The sequence below is a fragment of the Salmo salar genome, chromosome ssa22, assembly GCF_905237065.1.
Source record: "Salmo salar chromosome ssa22, Ssal_v3.1, whole genome shotgun sequence".
Lineage (NCBI taxonomy): Eukaryota > Metazoa > Chordata > Actinopteri > Salmoniformes > Salmonidae > Salmo > Salmo salar.
Genome location: NC_059463.1, coordinates 11,562,221 through 11,587,736, shown reverse-complemented (window position 1 = coordinate 11,587,736; position 25,516 = coordinate 11,562,221). Strand labels below are relative to the sequence as shown.

Here is a 25,516-nt window from a genome sequence, read left to right as displayed (position 1 = left end):
GTTATGTATTCATCAACAAATTGTAGCACAATAAGTGGTCGTCAAAATGCTGTGGTTTAAATAGTCTGTTTTAGTGTATAGAAACCAATGCATCTGCTTTATTACTTGTTAACGAGGAAACACACTACTAGTAATACTCTGAGGGCAAATGGAGAGTTCCCATAGAGGCGTAAGTGCTGAAGGACACATTTTGGACGTGTGTGGGTACATTACAGTATAGTAGTGTACACTGGGTGGGCTTACAGTTCCCCAGGCATTGTCCTGCAGCAGTAATAGTTCTCCAGATCTCCTGATGTTGTGTTCTAGTTTTCCAATGTGCAGAACGTCCAGGTCTCTAGTCCACCGCCATTATGGAAGCAGTTCAACATTTAGCAAAAACGTTTTATAGGAATCACTTGTCAAATGTGGTTGTCTACATTTAGCAGCAAAATACAAACGTGTGGAAATAAATAATACATTCGAGACAAAGTTCTCATTAGAGAAGGAGGTGGGAGTTCCAGCAATTCTGCCACCAATATCACTTAACTATAGAGAAAGAGAGCGATCCAACAATGCACCACACTTGGAAGTATTTGTGCAACCAATAACAACCAGTGCAAAATCATTACTCGCATCATTTCCCCATATATCCCACCGTAGTCACTGACGACAAGTTATAAACTGTAGACAATGAAAATAAGACTACGCTACAACTAAAACATCAGACTTCCCTTATAGCCCACCCTGAAAAAACATTCTCCAAACATCAGTCTGTTTCCATGGCCTTCAATCCAGTTTTCCTTTTTTTTCCCTGAGCGACAGATCTCTATGATGGGACAGCTAGTCCCCACTCCCCCCAGTCCCCTCTCATGCATGGAAGAGTGCTGTTATGCATTGAGAACGTTGGCTACGTCTGTGAAGACCAGGCGACTGGGCCTCTGCGTCATCCCCTGGGAGGTCGTGAGAGTCTACAGGAGGTGGGGTGGGGGCAAAACGGTATAAGTGTGAGACATGAGACACCATATTATTTTGTACTGCCATGGTCATAAGCAGTCATATCAACTGTTTTTTATTAATATTTTGTAATCTGCCACTGCTATGACTGCTTATTACATATGTTTTAGTGATGTAGCGTTAGGAACAAAGAAAGGGGTGGGAAAGTGAATCGATTACTTATATATATACACACTTACAGTACTAGTCAAAAGTTTGGACACACCTACTCATTCAAGGGTTTTTCTTTATTTGTACTATTTTCTAAATTGTAGAATAATAGTGAAGACGTCCCAACTATGAAATAACACATATGGAGTCATGTAGTAACCACAAAAGTGTTATACAAATCAAAATGTATTTTATATCTTAGATTCTTCAAAGTATCCACCCTTTGCCTTTGACAACTTTGCACACTCTTGGCATTCTCTCAACCCGCTTCATGAGGTAGTCACCTGGAACGCATTTCAATTAACAGGTGTGCCTTGTTAAAAGATAATTTGTGGAATTTCTTTCCTTAATGCGTTTGAGCCAATCAGTTGTGTTGTGACAAGGTAGAGGTGTGGTATACAGAAGATAGCCCTATTTGTTAAAATACCAAGTCCATATTATGGCAAGAACAGCTCAAATAAGCAAAGAGAAATGATAGTCCATCATTACTTTAAGACATGAAGGTCAGTCAATCCGGAAGATTTCAAGAACTTTGAAAGTTTCTTCAAGTGCAGTCGCAAAAACGATCAAGCGCTATGATGAAACTGACTTTCATGAGGATCGCCACAGGATAGGAAGACCCAGAGTTTCCTCTGCTGCAGAGGATAAGTTCATTAGAGTTACCAGCCTCAGAAATTGCAGCCCAAATAAATGATTCACAGAGTTCAAGTAACAGACACATCTCAACATCAACTGTTCAGAGGAGACTGCGTGGCCTTCATGGTTGAATTGCTGCAACGAAACCACTACTAAAGGACACCAATAAGAAGAAGAGACTTGGGCCAAGAAACACGAGCAATTGACATTAGACCGGTGGAAATCTGTCCTTTGGTCTGATGAGTCCAAATGTGAGATTTTTGGTTCCAACCGCCGGATATAATATAATATAACTGTAGATCAGTGAACAATAGATCGCTGCTGGGGATTCAAGATGAGTCTGAAGATAACGGAACCGTAAAGACTTCTGTGTGTCATCGTAGGTCTACAGTAGATTATCAGTATCATTGAACATGGGAGTGCAGCTGCAGCACTGCTTCAGGCTTGTAGTGTATATAGTACCTTGTTATTGGATCCTGTGAGGTTGCCGTCCCGGTTGTGGTCCAGTAGTTCCTGTTCCAGGTCATCCTGTTCCTCTGCCGGGTCAAAGTTATACATGGGCATCAGCTGGTGCCTCAGCTTCTCCAGTCTGGGCGGTGAACACAGGGCAGAGGGGGAACGAAAAGGTTAGAAAAATGTATCTCGTATTGAAACCTTTAATGAAATGTGAGAAACACACATTACTGACAGTTCTCTCAATGCTATGATTATTTGAATATGCGTGAAGGACAGCCCTCCCTTTCACAAATCCGTCTGATAACTTCAACTCTTATATAATGAACTACATTGCAATTCAAGTCAATGTCCTCACCTCTTCCGTTTCCTGATATACAACATCTGGGATGGGAGACATGGTGGGGCACAGGAAGACACATTGTTAATTAGATAAAAGGGGCAAAAGCGACTCGTTCATACTGAACACTGTCATGACAAACAGACATATTTTGTGGGCATGGAAACTAGGTAGTGACTAAAGCGATTGCTTTCTTACCATGACCAATGCCAGGCCAATTACAGTGATGATGCCAAAGGGCACCAGCACCATGCCCATCCCCGAGCCTTCTAACGCCACCTCTGACAGCTTGGTGGCGTTGTAGCTTGTCTCGTTGGTTGTTGTTATAGTAATGGTACTGGTCATGAGTGTTGTTCTGGATGCGGTGACATTGTCCCGTTCCATCCTTGCGTCCGTGGTAACGGCGAGGAGGGAGGTCATGGAGGTGGGGGTCATGCTGGAGACAGTGGAGAGAAAGCTAGCGCTGGTTTTGGCCATGGTCGAATCCATGGTTTCAGCTGAGATGAAACAACTGAGGAATCTAGAGAGTTGTCTTGTTGTGTTCCACTGCTGTGGGTGTCTCAATGTGTCTCTTTTCTGTATCTCAGTCACCCATGTGTGTCACAACAGCCACAGGTTGTCTCTCTCTGGACTGAGGTCTGCTGAAGCATTGGGAATGCATTGAGCACACCAGAACACACTCTACAGGCAGAACCTGAAACAAATCGTTTTACACCGTCAGATCGGAAAACAAACAAACATATTATGCACACTACAATAGCATATCATATGGCTCTGGTTTGGTTGGAGGTTGGTTTTGGGTGTGCATGTGTGTGTGTGCGTGTGTGTAAGACAGGCCACAAACATCCTTCCTTCCGCAAACGGTTTGGAAAGAGTGGGAAGAGGTTTAGGTGGGTAGCATGTTTGAGGTCTGAGGGACACATATGTCAAACAGGAGGGGATTTTCATTCTGATTATATAAATAAAGGCAAAGCCTCTGATCACCTGCTGAAATTAGTCAGGTGTGTATCTTGATCTAAAATGACGAAACAAACTGCCACCAAGATGCATCATCCATAAATACTAAACTAAATGCAAAATAATCTTGTCTGTTTGTCACAGTGCTCATGACATGACTAGAATTTCGCCACGTAAAAGTATGTGTTTGTAGAAGTAGGTAAAAGCATATACGTCCCCACCCCTGATTCCATCAGATTGAACCCATAACCCGTTGTGCCGACAGGGCAGCAGGTAGTGTTGTGGGCAGGATGTGGGCACCAGAAGCAGAGAAAAAGGTGTCAGAACAATGCAGATACAATACAGAGGAAAACAAACCCCTAGACATGGATCTATATAGACTTTATAAAGGGCTTGAGAAGGCTTCATTAAGCTTTCATAAGATATAATTACAGGGTCAATGTATTGAAATGCTGAATTATGCCATGTGTATTGTTGGCCAATAGTATGGCAGACATGCGACACCCTACTATAGTGTCACACAAACCGTGAAAACAAAGACACATGAGCCGTCTGGTGTCCCGCCCCCCTCAGAATGCAGCCTGCCTGCATGCCTGTCTGTTCACCTAATGAGGAACATGTGCAGTGCAAGCTCTCAACCAATCAACACCAAGAGCAAGTCTCAGCCTTTGTCACTGTCCAATTAGAGATCAAATACAGTACAAAGACAGTCAACATAAAATGTCCATAATATAACATGTTTATCTCTTATTGTCTTATTCACACCATGGAATGTTGTTGCATAGTGATCATTCCTCTGTAAGCCAATGAGTATAAATAAATAAAGGCTTTTAATCCTGCCAACGTGACATGCAAGCTCTTGCCTTAAATGCCCTCCCAGATTAGTGGTATATGTTGTGTACAGTACCTACCTTTCGTCGATGTGGTACGAGAAGCACTATAAAATTGTTTAAAAAAGGAGCCGTAGGAGGCAACAAGATAGAGGAGGCGTAATATCTTAAGGAGAAGGAACGTTTCCCCCTCTCTACACCTCCTCTTCTTCTGCTTCTCCCTGCTCAGCAGTAACGCAGGCAGCTGCTCCACTGACTGAGGGGCTGTTTACATGGAAAACACACTCATTCTCACCGCTGCTCCACTCCATACAAAGCAACCCAACCCCTGGCTGCTTCCAAAGGATTCCCTGTCTATCTGTCCTTGCTCCCTTAGACCTGTTCCCCTATCTTGCCCCTTGTTGTGTTTCATATAACAGTAGAAGCTCCAGGGATTCTGCAACCATAGACCTGTGATCCAAAGCCCCCATCCCTCCTGTGATAGGTCGGATGGGGTGTAAGCGGCAGCTGCCGTTGGCTCCCTGAGCTGTCCATCTGGCTTTAGGGATGAAAATGGGATTTATTGGTTGGGCAGACCAGATGCTATCAGGCAGAGGGGGTGGCTGGCCTGGGGAACTTAACCCTTTGATGAATATCCTCTAAAAAGGCAAGGGACTGGAGATTCTCAGTGAGGCCAAGGTGCTTTCACTCAAGCCCTTTTCATTCATATAGTACCTTAAGGTTGTACAGATGTTTTGTTGTTGTCATTTTAAGAAATCATACATATGAATGATTATATTTACATCAAAAGTCAATCCGTCAGCATACAAGGTAGTAATAGCCACATCTTTATATGAATTCAAATATAAACATCTGCATACTTGAGGACCAACATTGAAAGCAATTGTCTTGTTTTATCAACATGCATGATCAAAACAGGTGAAGCATGATGTTCATAACAGTAACCTACACTGTCAACCCTGACCAATATAATGTTTCCTATTCATGTTTGCCTTCGTTGATTAATTTAGCTCATCTTGAAGGAGCCTCCAGTCATCATGGTCACAAATTCTGGGAAGAAAATGTTATGCTTTTAATGGTAAAAAGGTTATTTGTTCAACCTTATCCAGGTCATTCTCAGAAAGATAAAAATCAAAAGAGACTAGTCTACTCTGACCTTCATAATCAAAGCTTCCATCTCCATCTTTATCTGCCTTCGTCATTTGCTCTGCCTCTAACTCATTCTGTGGTTCTCCTACATTCATCAACACATACCTGCAAATAGAGTTGGTTTGTTACTGATTCTAAAAGTTATTTAAGTACATATTGGGGAAGAACAGTCTGCAAAAAGGTATCTAAACTGGAATCGAGCCATAGTTGCTGTAGGTATTGTTAGGCTTACTTCAGGGTATTCCACTCGATACATCCCTCGGCCTCTTTCTCAAACACCTTGAAAGCAGCTCGTAGCACAGCATGTTGGCCCCTTGCGCTTTCATGAACCAATGCCATCAAACCCAGGAAGCTCTCACGATTAAAAGTACCTTTGCCTGTGATGACACAAAAACAGGTGATAAGGGAGATATTACCACTGGCTATATATAGCTGTGTATAGGAAACCAAATGAGAATTTGACAGCCTTAGTTATACAATTTATTTGGATGTATTTTGAATAAATAAAAATAAAAAGAAGAAAGTTAAGGATGTCTTTAACGTTGTTAGTGGAATCAATATGTATTCGTACCTGGTGGTTGGTATTTATTGGTGGTAAGGAATGTATTACATTCCTAGACAGAGATAAACTAAATGTCTAGACCTGAGTACTAGCATTTCACAAGTGAATCCCAGTGAAACACTGACATCTAGTGATGACAGAGAAATCCTACATGTTATGTTACAGTACAATGGTTTATGGTTTTAGTGGTTTTAGTGTCTCTCACACTAAAATGAATCTTCACAGAAAAAGTGAATCACTCATCTGTGTGAGAAGAACAGCCCCATTTGATAAAATTTCATACAAAATTTGACAGTAGAATACAAGCATTGTCGACTTTTTTTCATCAGCTATAAAAGTTAATTGTACAATACAGCATATCATTATTATGGTAGATAACATTGTATTAGTTACTCAAATAAATAGTTAGTAAGATGATATATTATGCACATAAAACATATCAATGGTCACGTTAAAATGAATGCCATATTGTGAAAGATATGCTCACCATCTTTGTCCACATCTTCGGCTGTCTGAAGTAGCTCTCTCTTGGTGGGATTGATTCCCATTAAACTCATCAGTCGCTCCAGGCCCTGTATCTTCACAGTTCCATTTCCTTCCTCATGAAACATCTCAAAAGCACCTTTATACTCAGTGATCTGTTCTTGTAATAGAGCATTTGCCATGCAAAAAAAGGGTGAATAAGAATAACTTTTGATGGAACTGAGTAAAGTTCAATCATCAAAATATGTTATGTCATGTAGTCCTGTAAATAACAAATAAATGTTGATGGAACTGAGTAAAGTTCAATCATCCAAAGATGTTATGTCATGTAGGCCTGTAAATAACGCATTCAGATTAAGAAGTTCAAAGAAAGTACTTAACTACTAAATGTTTACGTTCATGCCCAAGGCCAAGGGTCAGTTTTAAAGAAAATGTAATACGTATAAAATATGAGCCCATGTTGACAAATTGTAGAATCCTACAAATTATAGAAAAATAGATGAATTCTTCCAAAAGCTGGTTCACCATTTTGTTTGGTGCTAGAGAAATTGACAGGAGATGTACACCGACACGATTCATAGTGAGACTAAATCGACCTTTTTTTATTACTCAAGAACCTCTGTTACCCTTTCCCCTGGGTTAGTTATACAAGGAGACATCTATTCTGTACTTGCTGAAACTACAGTGCCATGAGATTCACAGGTATACATCTTTTAAATATGACTGATTTCTGGCATGTCATTTGTCAATATAAATCCTTTTGATAATACAAATTAAACATAAATATGATTAGTATGTAGCACATTTGGAAAGTATTCAGACCCCTTGACTTTTTCCACATTTTATTATGTTACAGCCTTATTCTAAAATTGATTTAATAGTCCCCCCTCCCCCATCAATCTACACATAATGACAAAGCAAAAACTGTTTAAAAAAAGAAACTTTAATATTACATTTACATAAGTATTCAGACACTTTACTCAGTACTTTGTTGAAGCACCTTTGGCAGCGATTATAGCCTTGAGTCTTCTTTGGTATGACACTACAAGCTTGGCACACCTGTATTTGGGGAATTTCTCCCATTCTTCTCTGCATATGCTCTCAAAGTTGGATGGGGAGGGTCGCTGCACAGCTATTTTCAGGTCTCTCCAGAGATGTTCGATCAGGTTCAAGTCTGGGCTCTGGCTGGGCCACTCAAGGACATTCAGAGACTTGTCCCAAAGCCCCTCCTGTGTTATCTTGGCTGTGTGCTTAGGGTCGTTGTCCTGTTGGAAGGTGAACCTTCACCACAATCTGAGGTCCTGTGCACTCTGGAGCAAGTTTTCATCAAGAATCTCTCTGTACTTGGGAAAGTCCTTTAGGTGCCTTTTGGCAAACTCCAAGCGGGCTGTCATGTGCCTTTTACTGAGGAGTGGCTTCCGTCTGGCCACTCTACCATAAAGGCCTGATTTGTGGAGTGCTCCAGAGACGGTTGTCCTTCTGGAAGGTTCTCCCATGTCCACAGAGAAACTCTGGAGCTCGGTCAGAGTCACCATCGGGTTCTTGGTCACCTCCCTGACCAAGGCCCTTCTCCCCCGATTGCTCAGTTTTGCCGGGCGGACAGCTCTAGGAAGAGTCTTGGTGGTTCCAAACTTCTTCCATTTATGAATGACGGAGGCCACTGTGTTCTTGGGGACCTTGAATGCTGCAGACATTTTTTGGTACCCTTCCCCAGATCTGTGTCTCGACAAAATCTACGGACAATTCCTTCGACCTCATGGCTTGGTTTTTGCTCTGACATGCAGTTTCAACTGTGGGACCTTATTTAGACATGTGTGTGCCTTTCCAAATCATTTCAAATCAATAGAATTTACCACAGGTGGACTCCAATCAAGTTGTAGAAACATCTCGAAGATGATCAATGGAAACAGGATACACCTGAACTCAATTTCGAGCCTTATAGCAAAAAGTCTGAATACTTTTTCCCCCCCAAAAATTCTAAAATCCTTTTTCACTTTGTAATTGTGGGGTATTGTGTGTAGATTGATGAGGAAAACATGTTTTTATCCATTTTAGAATAAGGCTGTATTGTAAAAAGAATTGTAAAAAGTCAAGTTGTCTGAATACTTTCCAAATGCATTGTATCTAAATATGTTGTTAACCATCAAATGCAGTTGTTTTACACAGTGACATCGACTGCTCCGGGACTGAGCTGCTCTGAGACCATTCCATCTCACGAGCTTTCTTTTCAGCAGGTGCTTTTCAGTCCCGAGTGAATCTCTTTAGTACAACCTTAGAGCCAAAGGTTATTTCTAATAGCGCAGAGGAGTTCAATTCAACGAAAGAAGCTCCATAACGAACATTTAGAAATGGCTACCAGTGCATGGGGATTCACAGTCATCACCAGTAAGAAAAAGCCTTAGGCTCATGGATCCTTTGGTCAGAACATGTTTCTGCCTTGGTTTTATTTTAGCAACAGATTTTAGATGTGAAAAAGGGCTTACGTTTTTTTTACGGATCTAGAACACTTTTTAAAATGTATAAATACCCAGCAGATACACAAACACTGTCCAAAACTAATTCTGGGTAGGAGATCTGTTCATAAGTAAGTAACCTTGCACGAGCCTGTCTCTAGTGTGAGGCAGCTTGATGTACAAGTACAGCCTTACACTCAATCTATCTCCTTAATGCTGAGTGTTAAACAGAAACACATCAGGTCCCATTTTTAGTATGACTCGGCAAGGGATCGAACTCCCAACCTTCCAATCTCAGGGAGGTCGGTCTAACCACAATGCCACGTATAATTTAACCCAAATCTTTGCAATTCTTCACCCTTCACGCAGGCAGGCAGGCAGGCACTCCCCCCACCCACCCAAACTGGTGCAGCCAACTTGATCCTTATATTTGTTTGAGTCAAAACATAATTTCCTGTAAAAGACTTATATGTAGCTGTAGTATAGAATATCATTTTACGAACTACTGTAAACACATAATATACCATGATGAATGATCAATTTATTGGACAATTATTTTGGTATTTTGCATTGATTACTAGGCCTACTGTATTTTTTCTAAACGAATGGCCAAATTCATTTTGTGCGTGTGCGAGCGCTGCTGCAGAGCGTGGGGTTTCCCATAGCTGATTGCAGGGTTACCGCGCCCATCTTCGCCGTTCGGTGGCCGGGAGAAGAAGAGAGTGACTATTGAGAAAGGGCGGCTAAACAGACTTGTGTCATAGACTAAGAGGAAGTGGCTTCTAAATGAAATATAAATCGGGCGAAGACATTAGTGGAAACCGATTATTGAGAATACAGTTGCAAATACAGGCAATCTGTGTCCCGTCATCAGCAGGGAGTGGAGTGATTGTTTTCCCGGGTTGGTCCAGGTTGTTGAAAAAAAACTCGGGACTAGGATTTGCAAACTAGCGGTTCACGGGCGTTAGTTGATGCGTGGATTGGAGGTATACACCGTTAGCTACCTTTTCCAGTCAATGCCAAATAAAAAAAGCCAACGCCAACTGAGAAAAAGGTAAGGGATTGTGAAATGTTGCACATTTGCAATTCAAACATACAATAGTGGGATTATTGGTCGTGTTAGATTAGCCAACTGCCCGGTGGTGGGGTCGTTGGCTAACGCGCGTTCGTTTAGCCGAGAGAGCTCTGCTTGCTTTCCAGTTGACAGTGCTAACTAGCTATACCGTTAGTAATGTAACGTTACATTATGTGTTTAGCTACACAGACTGTACAGTAGTCTACCTATATTTTACAGCCTGAGTTCTTTGCAGGGATGTGTTGGACCCTGTCAAATTCATGAGAAACGGACATGGTAGCTAACTAACGTTACTGGCAGCAAACACTTTAACCAGTTAACGTTAGTTTGCTAATTTAGCTAGCCTAGGTACAGTTAGTTACACCTGTATCTAGCTACAACAATGTTGCCAAGATAGCTTAATTTCCATTCAACATATTAGTCGTGCTTCGTTATCCCTAAAATGAATTTAAACTACATTGTTTATTAACGTAGTTACTTGTTAGCCGGCTAACATTTTTTAGATGGACGACCATGGCCTAAATGTAAGTGCTAGGTAACTAACGTTAATTTGGAATCTGAGTGGTCAATTAGTCAGGCTAGTTTGGGCCCCGATAATGTTTATGGTCTGTGTTCAAATAAATTGAGGCTTTGTTAAATATGCCCTTTTGGTGAAGTATGACCACTTTTTCGACATTGCATTTGATTTTGCAACCCACACAGAACGTTGTCAGCTAGCTATACAGTTAACGTTAGCAAGACTAACGACGTTAGCTAGATGGCAGTTATAACACTAGCTGCATGTTGACTAAATCAATTTCTGCAATTTATCCACCACCTTAACGGTAGCACAATTGCTTTTGTGCTGTACACCTTAATCAAATTAAATGGCTACTGCTCGCTTTAACGACACGGCTATACTAGCTAACAAGGTAATTGGATTTTATTGGCCAGCAACACTCGCTAACTCCTTTTAGGTGCTGGAGTAACAAGTCCAACACGGGGGCGACAGGAATGCTGAAACAGTATTCTGTATTACATTTTGTTGGATCTTTTCTGTTTGATTATTGTCTGCCCCCTCTTTCTGATAATCCACAGCGCACCCCGCTGAAAACGTCCCTTGTCTGATATACTGTAGCTAGCTAACGTTAGTTGGCTAGTGAAGTGTGTGCTAACGTGAGTAGTGTTGAGGTCACTGCTGTTGAGCAGGGTTGTTTGGTAAAACGTCGTTAAAGTGTACATTGAGGTAATATTGTAAATCCAGATCTACATCTCGGGGCCTTTTCACATGTTGCATTAAATAGTGAGATTGCACATTATTTTCAAATGTTCAAATGTAACATACAATGAAACTGAATATATCTTCATTGGTAGTAGCTACATTAGTTAGCTAGATTTGATTCGTCAATTCTAGTAGGCCTACAAGCGGCAGCGAACAAGATGGCGTTTGCTGCCTCACAGGTTTCCATTGATGCAAGACATTAGTATGCCATCGGTTGAGGTGGTCAGTGTAACTGTGTTGGTAGTGGTAGCTACCGAAACTTATTTTACATAAACTTCCAATCCAGCTAAAAAATAATAATTCAATGTAAATTACATAAGAAATCTGTTAGTATACAGTGGATCCAAACCGATGTTTGAGAAGAGCAGTTCTTGCATTTGCAAAATATCAACAAAGAGTAGTAGTTGTTCAAACAAATATGGTAACCTCATCTGATTAACAGAGAGTACTTCATCAGGTTATTTTCAGGTGACATTCAAAATGGATGCAAATGGTGCTCTTGCAATGCAAGCAAATATTCCTACCACTACCACCTTGATTCGGTATTATGTAGCAAAATTCATTTTTTTTTTTTACATTGGATAAAAGCAGATCAGAGCTACAAAATGGTATATCATACACTGCATTTGAGGAACAATGGGAAAGTTATTATGTTTTGAAAGTTGATAAACATGTAGTCTCACCTTTAAGAAAATGGCCATTGAATGGTTTGCTACCTACACCACTTCAGCATTGTTCACACCCTCTTAAGCTTTAGCCCCACCCATCTCTTTAAGGGTTGAGCCAAGCATTCTGTCCTAACAGTAGTCAAGCACCCAAGCTAACTGGTTAACGTTGGCTAGCTTGCTAGCTACTTCCAGACACGCATGGGAGAACAGCTCACTGACCATTTTACTCGCACTAGTAGAGCTGGTTAGGCTGTATTTATGTTATCCAGTGTTGGTGACTGCAACTGTGCTGCTGGCAACAAGTTACGCTTTTTTGCCCATGTTTCACTGACACCGGCCATATTCAACAGGTGTTGAGCATTCATAAATGCGTCAGTTATTCTGCGCTCTGGTACACTCAGACGAGAGTGCTCTGAAATCGGAGTAAAATTTGTGAAATTTGTTGCACTGATATTATCCTCTCTAGGCTAGGCGGGACGAATTCGTCCCACCTACGTAACAGCCACTGCTATCTGGTGGCGCGATTTTCAAAACCTTAAAAATCCTATTACTTCAATTTCTCAAACATATGACTATTTTACAGCCATTTAAAGATAAGACTCTCGTTAATCTAACCACACTGTCCGATTTCAAAAAGGCTTTACAACGAAAGCAAAACATTAGATTATGTCAGCAGAGTACCAAGCCAGAAATAATCAGACACCCATTTTTCAAGCCAGCATATAATGTCACCAAAACCCAGAAGACAGCTAAATGCAGCACTCACCTTTGATGATCTTCATCAGATGACAACCCTAGGACATTATCTTATACAATACATGCATGTTTTGTTCAATCAAGTTCATATTTATATCAAAAACCAGCTTTTTACATTAGCATGTGACGTTCAGAACTAGCATACCCCCCGCAAACTTCCGGGGAATTCGCTAACATTTTACTAAATTACTCACGATAAACGTTCACAAAAAGCATAACAATTATTTTAAGAATTATAGATACAGACCTCCTCTATGCACTCGATATGTCCGATTTTAAAATAGCTTTTTGGTGAAAGAATATTGCAAAATGTGCTAAGTACATAGCCCAGGCATCACGGGCTCGCTATTTAGACACCCGGCAAGTTTAGCACTCACCATAATCATATTTACTATTATAAAAATGTCATTACCTTTTGTTGTCTTCGTCAGAATACACACCCAGGACAGCTACTTCAATAACAAATGTTGGTTTGGTCCAAAATAATCCATCGTTATATCCGAATAGCGGCGTTTTGTTCGTGCGTTCCAGACACTATCCGAAATAGTAAAGAAGTGTCACGCGCTTGGCGCAATTCGTGACAATAAAATTCTAAGTATTCCATTACCGTACTTGAAGCATGTCAACCGCTGTTTAAAATCAATTTTTACGACATTTTTCTCGTAGAAAAGCGATAATATTCCGACAGGGAATCTCCTTTTCGGCAAACAGAGGAAAAAAATCCCAAAGGCGGGGGCGGTCGGGGTCACGCGCATAAGCTAGTGTCTCTTGATCGGCCACTTGAGAAAGGCGATAATGTGTTTCAGCCTGGGGCTGGAATGACGACATTCTGTTTTTTCCCGGGCTCTGAGCGCCTATGGACGACGTGGGAAGTGTCACGTTAGAGCAGAGATCCTTAGTAAATGATAGAGATGGAAAAGAAGTTCAACAAATGGTCAGACAGGCCACTTCCTGTAAAGGAATCTCTCAGGTTTTGACCTGCCATTTGAGTTCTGTTATACTCACAGACACCATTCAAACAGTTTTAGAAAATTTAGGGTGTTTTCTATCCATATGTAATAAGTATATGCATATTCTAGTTACTGAGTAGGAGTGGTAACCAGATTAAATCGGGTATGTTTTTTATCCAGCCGTGTCAATGCTGCCCCCTAGCCCTAACAGGTTAAAGTATCAAGCTTTCTACAACACAGGCCTGCGTTTGTGGTCTTTTAGTGCTTTATTATGCAATTACTTGAATATTTTTACATGGTAAAAGGCAGCTCAATCTTTAACTAGAGATATAAAATACTGTAATATTATTTGGTGGAATGTGCTTTGTGGCTGCTCGATCTGGCAAGCAAAATGTTGTTTTGAAGACATTAATTTGCTTTGATTCTATTGTTCCATTTGTACATGTGTTTGCAAGGCACAACAAAAAAGAAACCAAGCTCCTCACTGTTCTTCTACCTAAATTCCATTTCCCCTGTCTCATTCATTCAATTGCGTTCGGACCGCTCCCTCCACACACACGTGCTGAGTGCGCATACAAGCTCTGGTTAAGCCTACAGGAATAAATGCCTATAAAAACCAACAGTGCATTTGGAAAGTATTCAGACCCCTTTTTCCACATTTTGTTACGTTACAGCCTTGTTCTAAAATTGATACAATTGTTTTTCCTCTTTAATCTACACACTACACCACAATGACAAGGCAAAACGTTTTTTTGTTGTATTGTTTGAGAATTTATTAATAAAAAAACAGAAACCTTATGTAAATAAGCATTCAGACCCTTTGCTGTGAGACTCGAAATTGAGCTCAGGTGCATCCTGTTGCCATTGATCATCCTTGAGATGTTTCTACAACTTGATTGGAGTCCACCTGTGGTAAATTCAATTGATTGGACATGATTTGGAAAAGCACACATCTGTCTATATAACGTCCCACAGTTGACAGTACGTGTTAGAGCAAAAACCAAGCCATGAGGTTGAAGGAATTGTCCGTAGAGCTCCGAGAGAGGATTGTGTCGAGGCACAGATCTGGGGAAGAGTACAAAAAAAGGTCTGCAGCATTTGAAGGTCCCCAAGAGCACAGTGGCCTCTATCATTTTTAAATGGAAGAAGTTTGGAACCACCAAGACTCTACCTAAAGCTGCCGCCCGGCCAAACTGAGCAATTGGGGAAGAAGGGCCTTGGTCAGGGAGGTGACCAAGAACTCGATGGTCAGGAGGTGACCAAGAACTCGATGGTCACAGAGTTCCTCCGTGGAGATGGGAGAACCACTCAGACGAGAGTGCTCTGAAATCGGAGTAGATAGCCAGAGTGAATTTACTAGCTACGTCTATCAACAGTTGTCGCAGTGACATTCTATTGAAATGGATACTTGTTTCGTTTGAAGATGTAATCCGGAGACAGGTGTTTTCTATCTCCTTAGCTATCATACTCTAATTCTACTGATTTCAAAACTTGGTCCTACAGAAAGTGGAGCGCAACACTTATGCAGTTCTACTATGTGATATATTATATATATTTTTTAAACAGCGCTAGACAGGATTACCTACACATACTGACCAGCTCAAATAGACAGAAGTGTGCTACATGGCAGACTCATCTGAACTCATGTCCAGCCTACTCATCTCAGCCAATCATGGCTAGCGGGAAGGTTGCTGGCTTTTTCTGTGGCTAAACCAACTAGGCTCGTAATTTAACAATTGTATTCGTATTTACAGGTGGCATACAAGTCTGTTATTAAGGCACGTGCAAGTTCACATGTTCAAGAAGGCATTTCTGCCAAAAACACATTTAGATTTTTTTGTTGTTGAAAGTTTACTTTCAAATGGTTCTCCTGTGAAGTAGTGACCCACGACATACGCCTAGTTTACTCAAACGAGTCATATTTGACCACAACAATGTGTCCCTGTGCAGTCAAATGACATCAGAACAGGAGTGTTCCGTGATCAACATTTGCACTAAAAAGCTAGCTGTTAGGCAGGTTTTCAATTGCCACTGATGTCCTTGTCTTGTGAATGTGCATGAATGGTCTGCGATGCCAGGGTAAACTTTACTGCAGGGTGTTTTCCTGTGATACACCCAATTACATGCATTTAATCCAGATCATAATTGTTGCGTGACAGAAGGTATGAATTAAACCCCCACCACCCTTATTCCAGATGTGTGTTTTGAGCATTAGTTAATTTTGATAAAAGGACAACCTCTAACAATCTTGTAAGTATGTTGTGTGGAAGAGACTAATCATACATGCATTTTTTTCTGAGTGGAAAACAGATTTCTGACCCCAGTGTTTTTTTTTTCTTTTCCCCCAGCTGTTTTGTTAGTGGGCATAGATGGGATTAAATATTTACTGTCTGTGGATTTGAGCTTTTAGGATTACAGGCTTGGTCAGTGATAGTGCTGTTTATGGTCTTTTCTATGATCCAGCTTTAGCCATATGAAATTTGTTGCACTGATATTATAGTATCAAGCTTCCTACAACACATAGGCCTATGTTTGTGGTCTTTTAGTGCTTTATTATGCAATTACTTGAACATTTTTACATGATAAAAGGCAGCTCAATCTTTAACTAGATATAAAATACTTTAATATTATTTGGTGGAATGTGCTTTGTGGCTGCTCGATCTGGCAAACAAAATGTTGTTTTGAAGACATTAATTTGCTTTGATTCTAGTGTTCCATTTGTACATGTGTTTGCAAGGCACAACAAAAAAGAAACCAAACCAAGCTCCTCACTGTTCTTCTACCTAAATTCCATTTCCCCTCTGTCTCATTCATTCAATTGCGTTCGGACCGCTCCCTCCATACGCATGTGCTGAGTGCGCACACAAGCTCTGGTTAAGCCTACAGGAATAAATGCCTATAAAAACCTACAGTGTGTTTGGAAAGTATTCAGACCCCTTTTTCCACATTTTGTTACGTTACAGCCTTGTTCTAAAATTATTTTTTCTCATCAATTTACACACTACACCACAATGACAAGGCAAAACATACTTTTTTTTATGTTTGAGAATTTATAAATAAATAAAAAACGAACCTTATGTAAATAAGTATTCTGACCCTTTGCTATAAGACTCGAAATTGAGCTCAGGTGCATCCTGTTTCCATTGGTCATCCTTGAGATGTTCCTACAACTTGATTGGAGTCCACCTGTGGTAAATTCAATTGATTGGACATGATTTGGGAAAAGCACACATCTGTCTATATAAGGTCCCACAGTTGACAGTACGTGTCAGAGCAAAAACCAAGCCATGAGGTTGAAGGAATTGTCCGTAGAGCTCCGAGAGAGGATTGTGTCGAGGCACAGATCTGGGGAAGAGTACAAAAAAAGGTCTGCAGCATTTGAAGGTCTCCAAGAACCCGGTGGCCTCCATCATTCTTAAATGGAAGAAGTTTGGAACCACCAAGACTCTTTCTAGAGCTGCCGCCCGGCCAAACTGAGCAATTTGGGGAGAAGGGCCTTGGTCAGGGAGGTGACCAAGAACTCGATGGTCACTCTTACAGAGCTCTAGAGTTCCTCTGTGGAGATGGGAGAACCTTCCAGAAGGACAACCATCTCTGCAGCACTCCACCAATCAGGCCTTTATGGTAGATCGGCCAGACGGAAGCCACTCCTCAGTAAAAGGTACATGACAGCCCGCTTGGAGTTTGACTAAAGGCACCTAAAGGACTCTCAGACCATGAGAAACAAAATGATCTTGTCTGATGACACCAAGATTGAACTCTATGGCTTGAATGCCAAGCGTCACGTCTGGAGGAAACCTGGCACCATCCCTATGGTGAAGCGTGGTGGCAGCATCATGCTGTGGGAATGTAACAGCAACTGGGAGACTAGTCAGGATCGGGGGAAAGATGAACGGAGCAAAGTACAGAGATCCTTGATGAAAACCTGCTCCAGAGCGTTCAGGACCTTCGACTGGGGCGACGGTTCACCTTCCGACAGGACAATGAACCTAGGGCGACGGTTCACCTTCCGACAGGACAATGAACCTAAGCACACAGCCAAGACAATGCAGGATTGGCTTCGGGACAAGTCTCTGAATGTCCTTGAGTGGCTCAGCCAGAGCCCTGACTTGAACCAGATCAAACATCTTTGGAGAGACCTGAAAATGGCTCTGCACCAACACTCCCCATCCAACCTGACAGAGCTTGAGAGGATCTGCAGAGAAGAATGAGAGAAACTCCACAAATACATGTGTGCCAAGCTTGTAGCGTCATACCCAAGAAGACTCGATGCTGTAAAGGGTCTAAATACTTATGTAAATGTAATATTTAAGTGTTTTTATCTTTCATACATTTGCTAATATTTCTAAAAACATGTTTTTGCTTGGTCATGGGGTATAGTGTGTAGATTGAGGAAAAAAACAATTGAATACATTTTAGAACAAAGCTGTAACTTAACAATGTGGGAAATGTCAAGGGGTCTGAGTACTTTCCGAATGGACTGTATGTATAACTTTGAGCTGGATTGCCTGTCTTAGACATGAGTTTATTTTCATTGGTTTGTTATTGGATTTCCATTGAGGCTGCTAGCTAAATATGCTAATTCTGTTAGCATTCTGGTAATGGATGGGGTTTTTTGGCGCCCCCTTGTGTACTAAGCCGGTAATACTGTACATCCCGGGATGAGAGGACGTTATGACAATATGTAAATCTGGATACTGCCCAACCCCAGAAAACGGTATGTATGTAAACTGACCAGGGTTCAATGACTACGTACATATGGCAGCAGGGTAGAGTGCCAGGTAATGACAGTGAGATTCTGCTCTGAGAGGTGAATGTCTGCCTGCATGGAAACAAACACATGACAACATTGTTGGTTCAAAGAAACGTGAATTCTAGGGAGCAGAAATGCTGTGTTCAAGATTCTGTTCTCGTTTGATATTTTTTTTTGTCACAACAGTTTGGTTGTTATTATGCCCAAACCCCATTGGAACCAGCAGACTCAGGCTGCCCTCAAGAGACCTCAGATCAGTCAGTAAGCCACACCTCAAGGCTATTTGCCACAACTCCCTGCTTATCATGCAGTCAGCTGACCCTGATCAGGCGCTTGAAGAAATTATGGGGGGCATAGAAACTCCTTACAGTACTGGCTTATGGACAGACTCCAAGAGCATCTGGTTCACCCACATTTCAGATTTTTTTTCATTGTTTTCTTACCCTGAGGAAGTGCAGGGATGAAGTGTGACTGTCCTACATTTTAGTCTTGAGCAGCTTCTGAATTGTGTGCCCAAATTGACTCAAAGGAATGTAAACCAGGCTTTAACATCAAACTCAATGAATGAGATCTTTGGACAAATGCCAGTGCAGAATTGGAAGACTTTAATTACATTTTATCCCTGACATGATTAACGGTGACATTCTGATACAACAGTAATTAGTGCTTTACACTGCATTATAGGTCTAGGCCTAGTGTCTCCCTCCTGATTCATGTTAGTCACTCTTCTCATGTTAAGGTTCATTCAATGCACAATTTCTTCCTTGATGTCTCTAGGAAGGATGTAGTGGGAAGTTGTCCTGGAATTAAAGGTATACTTGGTGACATGACGTGGATGCGGAAAGTTAATAGCATAGTGGGACAATTTCTACAACAACTAAGAGTGAAGCACGAGGCTCAACTTTTCCACTTTTTGGTGCCCTGGCTACGATGCTCTAACAGCGTGACACGAACCCACGCACATACTGTGTGAGTGACGTCTTTCATCTCGCTCATCTTTATCTGCGGTGGTCCTCGTGGTAATGTCATATCGCTGAGTCTGCCTTTAACATAGGGCCATGATGATACCGCAATTGTTTTCCTCATGGGGAAAAATGAAAACCCCAAGAAGATCAAACTCTGGTCATTTAAAAAAAAAAATGCTGTATGTAAAATATTGTGTGCTATAAGCTTAGAAAATAAATACATGTGACTCGATGACAACATGTTTGTTTCTGACACTTGTGCTGTTTTCCTTAAGAAGTTAAATCCGCTTCGTGTTTTGTTTCCTTGCCACGATACTAACGAGTATTGGGATACTGGTATTGACCTGGCCTTTAACAGTGCTACTTTTTATCAGCAAGACTAGAAGATGAATGTGCAACAGCTTGCTAGATATGAGGGCTAGCCAATCGGAGAGGACCTTCGAGGATAAGGTGGTAAGTTTTTAGAGAACATCCTCAGTCTAGCACTCAAATTCTTGGGGTTTAGTGAAATCCTGTAAGTGACGTAAGGTGATGGGGTTAGCTAAGAGGAAGAACTCAAGCTAAAATTAAAGGTTTTTATTATTTGGTTTTCTTTTAATATAATACAACAAAATGATATAGTCCTATTGCGTATGTATGACCGCTAGGGCTGGGCAATTTTAAGTTATATCTACTGCAGTCATATACCCTTGAAAGTGCCTCAGTTACAGCATGTTTGCTTGTCTTTTTAAATGCCGAAACTAATTCCAGAGGTGGTTTCGTTTCGAAGCGCCACTGAACAGACATTTTACTTGTCTGTAAAGGAATACTGCTTCTGAAGCGGGACTAACATCCATCACTAGGTGACCAGAACTGTGAATCAAATAATCTTGAGCTGCCTGTGCGCAGACCATGCTCTTTTAAAAAAAAGTAGTTTAAAGTTTGTTAAATAACGTGACTTACCAAGACATTTAGTTGAAAGAACACATCTTCCACTAGGAATCGACTCCTAAGATTCAGTACTCTTGGAACGGCGTTGACTGATTTAGTTTTTGTACTGCCGAGAACATGAACACTCGAGGGACTGAGAGGGGAGGCGCAGGTTGGTCACCAGGCAGACTGTCAGAACCGTGCACTTGGCCTATCTATTGGAATGCTGTGTTTTTGTAGTTTCTTGGCTTGCAATGTCTCGCAACTTCAGTAAAGCCTGGCCAAACATCAATGACTGGGCTAGGATATTTTACGCTTAACTTGTTATGGGTAGGGGCAGTATTTTCACGGCCGGATAAAAAACGTACCCGATTTAAATCTGATTATTACTCCTGCCCAGAAACTAGAATATGCATATAGTTATTAGCTTTGGATAGAAAACACTCAAGTTTCTAAAACGGTTTAATGGTGTCTGTGAGTATAACAGAACTCATTTGGCAGGCCAAAACCTGAGAAGATTCCAAACAGGAAGCGCCCTCTCTGACCATTTCTTGGCCTTCTTTGTCATCTCTATCCAAAACAGGGGATCTCTGCTGTAACGTGACATTTTCTAACGCTCCCATAGGCTCTCAGAAGGCGCCAGAACGTTGAATGATGACTTTGCAGGCCATGGCTGAAAAACAGTAGCGAATTTGGTAAGTGGTCGATCTGAGAACAATGAGACTGGCGCGTGCACGAGACGACTCCATGTTTACATTTTCAGTCTTTGAACGAAAACAACGACTCCCAGTCGGAATATTATCGCTTTTTTTACGAGAAATCGCATAAATGATTTTTAAACAGCGTTTGACATGCTTCGAAGTACGGTAATGGAATATTTTGAAATTTGTCACGAAACGCGTCGGGCGCGTCACCCTTCGTTACCCTTCGGATAGTGTCTTGAACGCACAACAAAACGCCCCTATTTGGATATAACTATGGATTATTTGGAACCAAACCAACATTTGTTATTGAAGTAGAAGTCCTGGGAGTGCATTCTGACGAAGAACAGTAAAGGTAATCCAATTTTTCTTATAGTAAATCTGAGTTTGGTGAGTGCCAAACTTGGTGGGTGTCAAAATAGCTAGCCTGTGATGGCCGGGCTATGTACTCAGAATATTGCAAAATGTGCTTTCACCGAAAAGCTATTTTAAAATCGGACACCGCGATTGCATAAAGGAGTTCTGTATCTATAATTCTTACAATAATTGTTATGTTTTTTGTGAACGTTTATCATGAGTAATTTAGTAAATTCACCGGAAGTTTTCGGTGGGTATGCTAGTTCTGAACGTCACATGCTAATGTAAAAAGCTGGTTTTTGATATAAATATTAACTTGATTGAACAAAACATGCATGTATTGTATAACAATGTCCTAGGAGTGTCATCTGATGAAGATCATCAAAGGTTAGTGCTGCATTTAGCTGTGGTTTTGGTTTTTGTGACATTATATGCTAGCTTGAAAAATGGGTGTCTGATTATTTCTGGCTGGGTACTCTCCTGACATAATCTAATGTTTTGCTTTCGTTGTAAAGCCTTTTTGAAATCGGACAATGTGGTTAGATAAAGGAGAGTCTTGTCTTTAAAATTGTGTAAAATAGTCATATGTTTGAAAAATTGAAGTTTTTGGATTTCTGAGGTGCTTGTAATTCGCGCCACGCCCTATCATTGGATATTGGAGCGGTGTTCCGCTAGCGGAACGTCTAGATGTAAGAGGTTAAACGTTCACACCCCTAGTTCTTATCTTAAATTTTTTCATTAATTTCCAAATTGGCTAATCCAATTTTATGGTAATGTGAGGTCTAGACTGTGTCCTGCATTACTGTTACCTTCATGTTACCTGGATCATTTCACAATTCTCTCAAATGTTATCTGAAATGGGGGGGGAAATCCGGCTGTAGACTTTTTTTTTTATACAGCTTTGACTAGGGATGGGTACCGAAGCCCGGTATTAAACGGGCCCCGGGGCTAAATTATGAAAGGCAATAGTATTGATAAGCTCCGACGTTATCGGTTCTGCTTTCAGTACTGGAGGGAAGGGAAAAAAAAACATTTCCTATTTATTATTGCTACATAAACGTCTTGGACATTCTTGGACATTTTATCTCACCAACCGTTTCTGATTTGCAATAAGATTGAGACATTCGTCTATGATGTATTTTCACTATTCCCAATACAGAGAGGCGCGCGCGCGAGAGAGATGGATGGCTCTCACACGCTACAGCACACAGCTCCCTGCTCATAATTAGTGACGATGGTGGAGAGAGCTTAACCTCTATGGGCTAGCGTGGTGCACTCCATCAACAGCAGGTGCATTTCAAGAGCGGCAAATTTGAATCCAAATAAATGTCAAAATTCAAATTTTTCAAACATACAACTATTTTACACCCTTTGAAAGATAAACATCTCCTTAATCTAACCACGTTTTACGATTTCAAAAAGGTTTTACGGCGAAAGCATAAATTAGAGTATGTTAGGACAGTACATTTACAAGAGTTGTGTGTAATGTTTTGTCAATTCAAAGACAGGGTCACCAAAACCATAAAACCAGCTAAAATGATGCACTAACCTTTTACAATCTCCATCAGATGACACTCCTAGGACATTATGTTAGACAATGCATGCATTTTTAGTTCTATCAAGTTCATATTTATATCCAAAAACAGCATTTTACTATGGCATTGATGTTGAGGAAATCGTTTCCCTCCAATAACCGGCAGTCAAGTCAGCGTCAGAAATTAAATAATTAAAATTAGAAAACATTGGTAAAATATTATATTGTCATTTAAAGAATTATAGATTTACATCTCTTGAACGCAATCAACTTGCCAGATTTAAAAATAACCTTACTGGGAAATCACACTTTGCAATAATCTGAGCACTGCGCCCAGAAAAATACGCGTTGCGATACAGACTAGACGTCATGTTGGGGAGATCTAAAATCGAAAATACTATGTAAATAATCCATTACCTTTGATTCTCTTCATCAGATGTCACTTCCAGGTATCACAGGTCCATAACGAATGTAGTTTTGTTCAAAAAAGCTCATCATTTATGTCCAAAAATCTCCGTCTTGTTAGCACATGATGTAAGCCAGCCGGACTTCTCGTCATGAACGAGGGGGAAAAAATATATTTACGTTCGTTCAAACATGTCAAACGTTGTATAGCATAAATCATTAGGGCCTTTTTTCACCAGAACATGAATAATATTCAAGGTGGACGAATGCATACTCTTTTATAACGTATTGGAACGAGGGTACCCAACATGAACTCGCGCGCCAGGTGTCTAATGGGACATCATCGTTCCATGGCTCTTGTTCGGTCAGATCTCCCTCCAGAAGACTCAAAACACTTTGTAAAGGCTGGTGACATCTAGTGGAAGCAATAGGAAGTGCCAAAATATTCCTCAGCCCCTGTGTTTTTTCAATGGGATAGGTTTAAAGGTAATACAACACATCAGGTATCCACTTCCTGTCAGAAAATGTCTCAGGGTTTTGCCTGCCAAATGAGTTCTGTTATACTCACAGACACCATTCAAACAGTTGTAGAAAATTTAGGGTGTTTTCTATCCATATGTAATAAGTATATGCATATTCTAGTTACTGGGTAGGAGTGGTAACCAGATTAAATCGGGTATGTTTTTTTATCCAGCCGTGTCAATACTGCCCCCTAGCCCTAACAGGTTAACGTTCAAAAGTGTGGTTACACTTCATCAGAGTCGTTGCCACAAGACTTGCTTGTAAGGGCAGAAACACGAGCAATCTATCCAAACATCTATCGAAAGTGCATCATGTACAGGCAGAGAAATGCACAGTTTGACTGCCAAGCTCGTAGTTCATCTCTCGTTGCCCGATCTACGTTAGGTATGTATGCTAGCAGCCTAGAGCCCACACGGAGTTAACTAAATTATGCGAAAATGGGTTCATGATCAAAAGGAACCATTAGCCAGCTGATTGTTTCGCTAAATTCAATTACCCATTTAAAGATGTTGCATCTTTTTTGTTAAAGTTGCAGCTACAATGAACCAACCCACTCCTCCCTCTAATACCGCTGGTCCAAGCCAAAGACCACCCCAAAGCCCCTTCACACTGGCAGCTAGTGGGAAGATGACTGAGGAGAGGGTGAATGAGTGCCACCTAGCTGTGACGAAGTTCATAGTGAAAGGCCTACACCCCTTTGAAACAGTGGAGTCCAAGGGCTTTAGGTAACAGTCGGTATATATTGAGTTGTATTATTTAGTATAAATGGGTTGTATGTTAGTCCCATCACTCCACAATACACAACACAATTCAAAACGATAATTCAACACATGAAACAACCTTTTTTTTTTTTACTGTAGGGAGATGAGCAAGGCCCTCACCCCCAAATATACACATTCCTCCAGGAGTTAACTCGGTGACACATTAATTCCTACCTGGTATAGTGTAGAAAAGGCCAATGTGATCACTTAGCTGAAGGATGTGCCAAAGCTGGCCATCAGACGGGTGGACCAGCCTCTGTCAGGACCACTATCTCACTGTTACAGTGCACTATACAAGCCAGGGCAGTGTAAAACAGAAGGTCCTCCACACCAGGACAGTGTACAAATCGCAAATTGGCGAAGTAGTGGCAGAGGAGATCTCGGACATTCTGAAAGAGTTTGAGATCGAGCCGAGCAAGATTGTAGCTGTGACTGTTGATAATGCTAGCAATATGGATGTTGCCATCAAGAGGCTACACATCCTGAAAATAGGATGCTTTGTGCACACATTGAATCTGGCAGCGCAGATCCATTGATAAATGGGCAGCATGAGTCAGAGCAAATTCCCACATTTAACAATTTAATTCAATATTCAAGTGTGCGGTAATTAACCTGTTAGGGCTAGGGGGCAGTATTGACACGGCTGGATAAAAAACATACCCGATTTAATCTGGTTACCACTCCTACCCAGTAACTAGAATATGCATATACTTATTACATATCGATAGAAAACACCCTAAAGTTTCTAAAACTGTTTGAATGGTGTCTGTGAGTATAACAGAACTCAAATGGCAGGTCAAAACCTGAGAGATTCCTTTACAGGAAGTGGCCTGTCTGACCATTTCTTGAACTTCTTTTCCATCTCTATCTTTTACTAAGGATCTCTGCTCTAA

The 25,516-nt window shown here is 41.0% G+C and overlaps 2 protein-coding genes across 4 annotated transcripts in view; one reads left to right on the top strand and one right to left on the bottom strand.

Moving 5' to 3' along the window:
• Positions 1 to 35: 35 nt before the first annotated feature.
• On the bottom strand, positions 36 to 7,393 carry LOC106582770 (calglandulin). 3 transcript variants are annotated; one of them, XM_045705382.1, is made up of 6 exons: positions 5,741 to 5,885; positions 4,441 to 5,409; positions 2,771 to 3,266; positions 2,591 to 2,616; positions 2,242 to 2,368; positions 36 to 947 (listed from the first exon to the last, which is right to left on the bottom strand). In XM_045705382.1, the coding sequence occupies exons 3-6, from the start codon at positions 3,059 to 3,061 to the stop codon at positions 867 to 869; spliced, it is 525 nt and encodes a 174-aa protein (XP_045561338.1). In that variant the 5' UTR covers positions 3,062 to 3,266; positions 4,441 to 5,409; positions 5,741 to 5,885; the 3' UTR covers positions 36 to 866. The 3 variants fall into 3 exon arrangements, with proteins under 3 accessions (XP_045561338.1, XP_014021657.1, XP_045561340.1); XM_014166182.2 differs by lacking the exon at positions 4,441 to 5,409 and having other exon boundaries at positions 5,741 to 5,845; XM_045705384.1 differs by lacking the exons at positions 36 to 947; positions 2,242 to 2,368; positions 2,591 to 2,616; positions 2,771 to 3,266 and adding an exon at positions 6,558 to 7,393 and having other exon boundaries at positions 5,166 to 5,613.
• A 2,297-nt stretch (positions 7,394 to 9,690) lies between these two features.
• The window catches only part of LOC106582769 (guanine nucleotide-binding protein G(I)/G(S)/G(T) subunit beta-1), a 31,356-nt gene continuing 15,530 nt past the window's right edge, over positions 9,691 to 25,516 (top strand). Inside the window, exon 1 of the mRNA XM_014166179.2 lies at positions 9,691 to 10,060. The gene's annotated coding sequence lies outside the window, so the exon portion shown is untranslated. The remainder of the gene's footprint in view (positions 10,061 to 25,516) is intronic.